Here is a 10,115-nt window from a genome sequence, read left to right as displayed (position 1 = left end):
GTGTGTGTGTGTGTGTGTGTGTGTGTGTGTGTGTGTGTGTGTGTGTGCTTGACTATACATACTAGTTGCAAAGGTTTTCTTTTTCTTTCTCCTTTCTCAATGGGGATTGGGAGGTCATAAGAGGGCAAGAAAGCAGATTTTTGTTAATTGAAAAAAATTAACAAGTATTTTTAAACAATAAGCTGCTTTAAAAAAAATTCCAGCAATCCTTTAAGCAGATAAAAACTTTTAACTTGGTCCCACATATGAGTATAGGTGTGCAAAAATAGGCAAAGGGAAATAAATATGTATACTGCCACATAAAATCACCCTCATTCAGGCACCCCGAAACTTAGATTTGCTGAAAAGTAGGAAACCTGCAAGCCATTGAAGGTGGCACTGAAGGTGTTAGACATTCAGCTTAACAGGATCATGAATTTAGATCTGGAAGGAATAGAGGTAACTGAGTCTAAACTCCTCACTTTACAGACCAGGACACCACAGAGTCCCGGGTCCTCACTTTACAGACCAGGTCCCCCAGGGCAGATCCACGGGCAGGAGTGGGATTCCTATCCAAGCCTTCTGACCACCTCTAGCACTCTCTCCACTGCACTGCTCTACTCCAGAGGGCCAACAGCTTCACTACTGTGAATCAGCTTAGAAAGTGAGTGACTGTGACCCAATATTCAGAAGACACACGGGGATGAAATTGAGACTGACTAGCTCCAATTCAGCTGGTGGAGCTGAAAAGCAAGAAAATGCCCTTGAGAGGTCTCAAATCAGGTCCTGCTTTTTCTGTACCTTCTCAGTAAGTAGACTGCCACTCTCCAGAATACTCAGAAATTTTAAAGGAAGGCTGAAGAAGACTCCTTAGCCCACAAACTGAATTTAACCTAGGGTGAAGGAGAAGAGAATGGGTGGGCCCATTGAGCCAGATGCTTTCCTCTTGTTCTCTTCACAATGGCCCTGTACACTCTGGCACAGTTGCTGCTCTCTGCAGAGGCTGGATCTGGGACTGAGCAGAGTAAACAAACGATTAGTTGCAGGGTCTGCTGCCCTGAAAGTCAAGGGTACCCTCCCTTTAATACTGGGCATATCTCAAACTGACAAATATACCATCCACCTCACCCCACCCTCCCCCCCAAAAAAAAAAATAAAAAAGAAAGGCAAATCTCAGGGATGTAAAGACAGGAAAGACCATGTGTAAATAAATACAGATGACCAAATACAGCAAGTTGCAGGTTTTAATGGTATGTTGAAAACAATGATACTGCTTCTTTCTCGTATGCTTCCTTTTTGGCTCCTTCCCTGACCAGGACATAAAGCTGATATTTTGAGGATAAGAAAATTCATTTCAATTCAATAATTATTTTTTAAGTCTCTCCCTTTCTATTAGTCGCTTACTGTGTATTTTGGGCACAGGGAACTACTAAAGTTTCTGAGGAAGAACATGGTCAAACTTGTGCATTAACAACAGCATCTTAATATCCACGTAAAAGAGGGACTTGAGAAGGGAGACACTGGAGATAAGGAGACCAGTTAGGAGGCTAGGACAGTGGTTTTCACCTCATTCACAAAAAAAACTTCTCCAAGTACTAGTTACCATGGATGCCAAGAGATTATGTGGGGGAAAAGGCTGTTTGGCTGTGGGAATAGATGATGGGTCAATATGATAGCATCAAGGTGTGAAAATATAGTCTCTTACACAAGGCTAATCTGAGACCTGAACTCTAGTACTCGCAATGTCAGTGGAAAGAATGGGAATGGATGTGAAGAAATGCTATAGAAATAAAACTGTCAGGATATGGAAAATGACAAGAATGCAGGAGCTGGGTAAGAGGGAAAAAAGTCAAATCCAACTATGAGGTTTCACATTCAGTTGTATGGGAAGATGGTGGTGCCACCAACAATACAGATGGGAAAGTCAGGAGGAGGAGTCTGTTTAAAGAAGATGGCAATGGATTGACTATTACACATATAAGCATATTAGATTTGGAGTAGGAAGACCCTTGACTTAAACTGCATCCCTCTAATTGGCAGCTGTGTTTCCTTGGGCAAGTAACTTCTTTCTGGGCCTGAGTTTCCTCATCTGTAAAATGAAGAGTATTGAAAGAAGTTCTACATCTATGATTCTATGTTGAGTTTGGTGTGTTTACAAACCATCTTCAAAGAGATATCTAGAAGGCAATTAAGATAGATGGCACTGGAGTTCTGGGGAGTGATTGGGACAAAATACATAATTTGTGGAGAAAGACAAATACAGAGAGTGACCACTGAACCCATGGACTCAGAGGGAATCAGCAAGGAAGAGAATGCAGAGAGCAAAGGGGGGCCCTGGGACAGGGCCATGAGGAGGCCCATACTTGGGTGGTGAGACAAGGACCACTGAACATTTTTTATCAATGGTTTGTATAAATGCCTAGATGGAATGTTTGTCAAATCTGCAGATGACACAAAGCTGGGAAAAACAGATAAAATATTGAAAACAGATTCTAAATGGATCTTAACAGGCTAGAACATTAGATTGAATCTAAAATGATAAAATTCAGTAGAGATAAATGAAATGCCTTGTCTTAAAAAATAACTTCTTAAGAACAAGATGGGGAGGCACATATAGGTGGCATTTTAAGTGAAAAAAAAAACCTGGTGGTTTCAATAGACTGAAGTTCAATCAGTGAGCAGTGGGATATGCTTTTTAAAAAGCTAATGCAATATTGGACAGCTTTTTTTTTTTCCTTTTTCTTTTTTTGTAGGCAATGGGGTTAAATGACTTGCCCCAGGTCACACAGCTAGTAAGTGTCAAGTATGTGAGGCCAGATTTGAACTCAGGTCCTCCTGACTTCAGGGCCAGTGCTCTATCTATCCATTGCACCACCTAGCTGCCCCATTATTGGACAGCTTTAAGTTAGGTATGGCTTCCAGAAATAGAGATGTGATAGTGAGATAGTCAATAAACATTTATTAAGCACCTACTATGTGCCAAGCACTGTGCTAAGTGCTGGAGATACAAGGAAAGGCCAAAAAAAGATAGTCTCTGCTCTCAAGGAGCTCACAATCTAACAGGAAGGCTAACATGCAAGCGATCATATACAAACAAGCTATATACAGGATAAACAGGAAATAGTCAACAGAGAGAAAGTACTAGAATTAAGGTGGAATCAGGTAGAAGGGAGGATTTTAGCCGATACTTGAAGAAAGCCAAGAGGCAGAGATGAGGAGGGAAAGCATTCCATCTGAATGATGAGGTGAGAAGTCAGATTGGAGAGTTAAAAAGAGTGAGAGGGAGGGAAGTGGAGACATGTAGATGGCCTTCTAAAGGAGTTTATCCACAAAAGAGGAAAAATAAAGGATGACATCTAGTGGGGATCGAAGGATCGAGCGAGATTTTTGAGGATGGGGAGACAGGTATATTTGTAGGCAGCAGAAAAGGAGACATTAAAGAGAGATGAGAGTAGGGATGACAGTGGGTACGATCTGCTGGAGAAGACAGGATGGAACGGGGCCATCACTTGTAGAGGGCCTTGCCTTGGCAAGAGGGGCTACCTCATCATTTGGGATGTGTAAAGGAGATTGTGGTGGAAGGCATCTGGGTGATGAGATGAAGAGGAAGGGAAAAAAGAGAGCTCTTGCAAATGGCCTCCGTTTTTTTTTCCCCCAATAAAACATGAGGCAACAAAGACTCTCAGCTGAGATGTTGAGGGGCGATGGGAGGTTTGAGGAGGGATTAGATGGTTTGGAAGAGCTGCAGTGGAAAGTGGGATACTGAGCTAATTAAGAGAGAATGAAAGGACTGGCCTGCAGTAGTGAGGGTACACTTGAGATTATGCCACATAAACTTGTAGTGGACCCAGCCAGCAGTTTTTGATAGCTCTACTGTTCTTATCAGAATACCTCTGGAGTACTGTTCTGAGGGCCACGTTTTAAGGACACCGTTCAGCACTGATGAGGACAGCCAGAGGAGGCTCTGAGCTCGTAAGACGGGTCGAAGGAACTGACTGGAGTTATGACTGACCTGGAGAAGAGAAGACAAGACTCGGAGGGGGGTGACAGCTGTGTTCAAATACTGGAAGGGCTGTTGTAATTTATATAATAATGACAACATTGTAAAGAAAAACAACTATGAAAGATGTAACTCTGATCATTGCAATGACCAACCATGATTCCAGAGGACCAAGTGAGCATACTACCCACCTCATGACAAAAGGACGGATCTAAGGTACAAAATGAGGCACGTACTTTCCGACACAGCCAATGTGGGAATTTGTTTTTCTTCACTGTACATATATGTTAGAAGTTTTTTTTTCCTTCCATTTCTTTTTTCTCCCTCGATTAGGAATAGGCAGTAGGAAGGAGAAGGCAGCTAGCAATAGCATTGTCTCCCACCCCCCTGAAGAAAAAGAAAGAGGGGCATTGAACAATTTCTAAATGCACAGAAATGGAGGAAGGCCAGAAACACAAATTGTACATAATATAATAGAGATCTGCAGCGTCATGTACAATCATCTCTTTCTGTTCTTTATATGTGGAAATAGGGATATTATGTGGTCTTTGTTAAATTCAGGAGAAAAAAAAAAGTACTAAAACTGAAAGGTCTCTCATGTAGAAGAGGGATTAGCCTTGTTCCATCTGGTGCTAGAGTAGAAGGCAGAATTCAGAGCGATGGGTGGAAGGTGCCAAAGTAAAAGTGTACACTTAAGGAAGGCTTCTACAACTCATGCCTAAGAGTGAACAGGCTGGGCTGCCTGGAGATGGATGCTGGAGGACAACATACTGGGCATGGTCTAATGGGGATTCATTGTGCACACTCCTTGGACTGCACGACTGCTGTGATCCATCCCAACTCTGAAATTCTATAATCCTGAGACTAAGGAGAGGTCACACAGTCAGAGGGAGAATGAGAAAAGAAGAGTACCACAGAAGTCAAGAGAAAAGTATCTGGGAAGAAGAATCAACCATCATAAGCACTTATTAAGTACCTTCTGTGTGCTCGGGGATACAAAGAAAGACAAAGACAACTCTGCCCTCAAGGAGCTCAGAGTTTAATGGGAGACAAAATAAGCAAACAAATGTGTACAAACAAGCTATGTGCAGGATAAATAACAAATAAATAGAGGGAAGGCACCAGAATCTAGAGGTATTGGGAAAGGCTTCCTGTAGACGGTGGGATTTTAGCTGGGACTTAAAGGAACCCAAGAGGCAGAAATGGGGAGGGAGAGCATTCCAAGAATGAGGGCCAGCCAGAGAGAACAGCCGAAGCTGAGAGGTGAAGTGTTTTACTTGAGAAAGGAAGTGTCTTGTTTGAGGAACAGCACAGAGGCCAGTGGGGTAGCGAGATAAAGCACTGGGCCATGAGTCAAGAGGACCTGAATTCAAATCCAGCCTCAGATACACACTAGCTGCGTGACCCTGGACAAGTTACTTAACCCTGTTTGCCTCAGTTTCTTCATCTATAAAATGAGATAGAGGAGGATATGGCAAGCCACTCCAGTATCTACCAAGAAAACCCCAAATGAGGTCATGAAGGGGTGGACTCTCTGAGTGAAACAAGTAAGCAACAATGAGGCCAGTGTCAGAGGACCCCAAGAGTATGTGATAGTGCGTAAGGTGAAAGAAGATCGGAAAGGGAAGGGAGAGGCCGCCGAGCTTATGAAGGGCTTGGTATGTCGAACAGAGCATTCTGCATTTGATCTTAGAGGCCACAGGGAGCCACTGAAGAGAGAGAGTATGTGTGTGTGGAGGGGGGGAGAATGTCACATGGTCAGACCTGAGCTTTAGGAAAGCCACTTTGAGTGTTTGACAAATGCTGCAGAGAGGAAAAGGCCATTTAATTTAGCCACAAAGACCACACTGCTGACTTTTGAGAAAGCAGTATCATGAAATAATTGATCGCTCAATAAACTGCAGGGGTTTGAGGGGTGAATAGTGAAGCACAGAATTTGAAGGAAGAAGAGTCCTGACTATATTTGGAGGCAGTATAGAAAGAACCATTCGACCAGGAAATGGTGAAGATGAGAGAACCCTTTGACAGATTCCACACTACCAAAAAATCTCTACTTTCTAACAAAGCCATGCAGAACTGTCTCCTCATTAAGACCAAGAAGATTTCTGGCTGAGTCATTCCTTCATCTGAGCAGTCACATTTTGCCATCCTGATAAGAGTATTTATCCATCAACTGCTTCTACAGCCAAACAATCTGTTCTGCTCATAGTCTGCCTTCTTGCTCCCATAGCCAAGATAAATCAGTAACAGGGAAGGGGTTGTTTGGAAAGAAAGAGGATGTGAGGGAGGCATTTTCTGAGGCTAATTCAGCAACATATGGACATTTCCTTTCCTCTCTCAAAAGAATTGCTACAGAGGCTGCTACTGAATTTGGTCTGTCATATTAATCCCTTTGTGTCAACAACAGTCCAACAGGAGCTCAGAGCTCTGAACTAACATCCCTATTGGTGTTGTTTCACACTCTCAGCCTTGTCTCTCAGTAGGAGGGCCAGCAACCATACGTCACTGCAGAAATGAGCTTGGGTATTAAGGAGAGGGAGCTCAAGCAGCTGTAACGTGGTGCTTCCTTTTGGGAAAGTTCTCTAGTTTAGTAACTGATCCCAATTGAGTGAATAAGCATTCAAAATGTCTTTAATTATCTAAGGGAAGGGAGGAGTGATTCACAAAATATATTCTGATTTGCTTTTTCAGAAGAAAAAAAGGTTTGCCATAAAGCACTGGGGTGACACAAGGGTGGAGGCTAGGAAAGCTAGAGGAAAAGCTTACCTTTTAAAAGGTAAGATATCCCTGAACCACAAACAGTGTCTAGTTTGTAGAAACTCATTAAGTCTAATTTGGGGGCAAGAAGTATGCTACTTATTCGATATGAACACAATGGATTTTTCTTTTCTAAAACCAGCACTATTACACCCTGCTTCTGGCTGGTCAAACTCTCCCTATTTTTAAAAGAGGAACACACTGTGCTTTTGTAGACTGACACACTACTTACATTTTTATTTACAGCAGATAATTACAATAATAAATAATATATGCCATCATATATTTTGTACAATGACCCAAAGTCCCTTAAAATTGCAAGTTGACATATCCACAGGAATGATTACAAAATCCTGACTTGCCCAATAGCAAACGGATCACAAAAGTAACAAAGAACCTGCTGACAAAACTGTTGTTTCTTTGCTTTTGAAACTTTCCACTAACCTACCTGATTCCCCTTAGCTAAATGACCACAGGGGGCAAGCAGATTACTACAAGGCTTGTTTCTTGTTATAGGAAAATGAAAGATAATACAAAGGCAGCTGATTAAAAATCACCAGGAATAATCCAATGTCTATCTAATCCCTGTCCCTTTTTGCGAACAGAAATAAAAAATGACAAATTCACCAGGTGTCAGAAAACGCTATTCTATTTTATCTAATTCTGCTGCAAAATCTGTCAGGATTTTCTGTGTCCAGTTGAGCAAAAAGGTCTAGGAACAAAGGGGAGAAGCTGCAAAGGACCAAACCTGGGCTTGATCTTAGAAAAAATTTCTCAACGATCAGGGCTACCCCAAGTAGAATGGGATGCCTTAGGAGGGAGGGGGTTCCCCCTCTACTGAAGGTCTTCAAGAAGAGGTCATTTAATTGAGCAGTAGAGATGGAACCAAAAGATGGCCATTTGTCAGGCATGTTGTGGTAGGTATTCTTTTGGGGAAAGAATTGAACTACATGACCCCTGAGGTCCCTTCCAACCCTGAAATGAACAAAATTGGGACAATTATAATTAATAAGTTAAAATAATAAATTATACACAATTGATACCAATGTCTGAGTTGTTTAGGAGGAAAGGGCTAAAGTCACACCCAATATACAGCTGTTAAATCTATGCTATGTAAATTACATAACATCTCACTTTCTATGGGTTACCATGTGGCTGTCAGCTGTCGGTTATCAGTCATTCACAAATGTCCATGTCACTATGTCCAAAGAACTATGCTCATTGCTGGGAAAACAAATAGAAAAATGAACACAAGCCCTGCTCTAAAGTAGCTTCCATCCTTCAGTGGAACATTACACGTACACAGATAAGGAAATACAAGATAATGTAAGGAAGGCCAGAAACGCTAGAGGCTCAGGAATGGTCCTGACAAAGAAACAGGTGAGCGAGGCTCTGAGGGAATCAAAGGAGTCTGGGAGGCAGAGATGAGGAGGGAATGCTTTCTGAGGATGAAGGACAATCTGGGCAAAGGCACAGAGATGAGAGATGGAACAGGGAGTTCTAATAACAGACAGTAATAAACCAACTCAGCTGGAACACAGAGCAAGTAGGATATAAAACAAAGATAGAAAGGCAGCTGGGATACAGATTGTGGAAGCTTTAAATGCCAGGCTGAGGGCTTCATGTTTTACCTAAAAATAGGGAAATAATGATGATTTTTGAACAGAGAAGTGACACGGTCACATCTGTACCTTAGAAAGATGATTCTGGCAGTTGTATGGAAGATGAATGGTGAGAGGAGCAAGGGTGAAGGTGGAAGGGGAGGGAGGAAACATGCAAGGGAAGAGACTAAAAAGAGGGAGACTGACTATTGTTCAGATAAGGGGTGAAGAGGGCCCAAAGGAAGGCAGTGAAGTGTGAGTAGAAAGTTATGAACTGTAGAGATAATGTGGAAATAGAGTAAATGTGAAATGGCAATGAGGGGACGGAGAAGCAACAGACTGGGAGAATTCTGATGTTGTGACTTGGCTGAATGGAAGGACAGAGTCACCCTCAATAGAAACAGGGAAGATAAATTTTCTCAAGCTGTCCAAATGCTTTAAATTTTCAGATCACATTCAGGGAGCACTTCGATCTGCTTTCACAGGAGACACAAGGCTCATAAGTCTTACCTCGTATTGAAGAGAGCAGCCTTTACAGCAATGGAGATGGCATCAAATAAATTTCCACCACATTCCAATAACTGAGGGAGAGAAAGAGGAAAAAAGGGTACCTGTTATAGCTAAGTATTATTCATACCACACAAAGGGCAGAACCAATAAATTTTTTAATACACCAAATAAGAAAAACTAGACTTTGTTCCTATCCTTGTCCTTAATTTCATTGAAGTTAGCGTATTATGCCTCCCAATTGCCTTAGTGGGAAGTCAGCAAGCTCTGCTGGTCCCACTTAACAGGTGGAGAAAGAGGCAATAAAATAATCTACAGGCATTTATTAAGCATTAACTATATGCCATTCACTGTGCCAGGCAATAGGGACCAAAAATGAACTAGTCCCTGCCCTCAAGGTGCTCTACTGGGGAAGGCAATCTATATGCTCATGAGTACACACAAATGAAGTAGTCATATTTGGAGGAAGGAACTAGAATGAGGGGGAAAGGGGGGTCTTGCCAAGTCCTTGTGGAGGAAGGGACCCCCGAACTGAGCTCTGAAGGGAACAAGGGATTCTAAGAGACAGGTGAGGAGGGATGTGAATTCCCAGCATGGGGAATAACGTTGGAAATGTAGTCTGAAGTCAGGTTGTGAAGGGCTTTAAATGCCAAATGGAGGAATTGGTATTGGATATTATAGGACATATGGAGCCAATGGAGTTTACTGAGCAGGGGAGTGGTAAGGTTGGCGCTTCGCTTTAGGAATACTGCTGAAGGCTACATGGAGGAAGGAGTGGATCAGGGTTTCATGGACAAGACATGGTATCTGCCTGGTCAGCTAAGTGAGGCCCACTGAACAGGAAAAGCTGACTCTGCCGATGAAAATTTAGATGACTAGAAGGATGGTAGTGCCCCCCTCAAAAGAAACAGGGATGTTCGGACAAAAGATGGGTGGGGAGTGGGGAAGTAATAAGTACTGTTAGACATGTTGCACTTGAGATGCTTATTGGATATCCAATTCAAAACGTCCAATGAACAGGGGGTGACTTAAGGCTGGAGCTCAGGAGAGAGAATAGGAAAGTCAGAGAACCTTGATTAACAAATCTGAGGGGTTGACAGTAGAAAAAAAATGTAGCCAAAAATACAGGAAAAGATGAAATGAGCTGACCATGGACTTAAGGCTCTTGTTTTACTACAGCTGTCAGTTAACCTCAGCTCCTGCTCTACTTTGCCTCAGCAAATCTACCCAGCCTGCTTCACTCCTGACTCTCCAACTCCCACTGCCATGTC

The 10,115-nt window shown here is 42.4% G+C and overlaps 1 protein-coding gene across 1 annotated transcript in view; it reads right to left on the bottom strand.

Moving 5' to 3' along the window:
- Positions 1 to 10,115, bottom strand: part of EXOSC7 (exosome component 7) — a 47,568-nt gene that overhangs the window by 6,901 nt on the left and 30,552 nt on the right. Inside the window, exon 5 of the mRNA XM_027871963.1 lies at positions 8,848 to 8,918. Within this exon, the coding sequence (XP_027727764.1) occupies positions 8,848 to 8,918 (71 nt within the window). The remainder of the gene's footprint in view (positions 1 to 8,847; positions 8,919 to 10,115) is intronic.

The sequence above is a fragment of the Vombatus ursinus genome, unplaced genomic scaffold (genome assembly GCF_900497805.2).
Source record: "Vombatus ursinus unplaced genomic scaffold, bare-nosed wombat genome assembly UNPS02014799.1, whole genome shotgun sequence".
In the NCBI taxonomy this organism is placed as follows: Eukaryota; Metazoa; Chordata; class Mammalia; order Diprotodontia; family Vombatidae; genus Vombatus; species Vombatus ursinus.
Note: the sequence above shows the minus strand (reverse complement) of the source record. Positions and strands in the feature narration are given on the sequence as shown.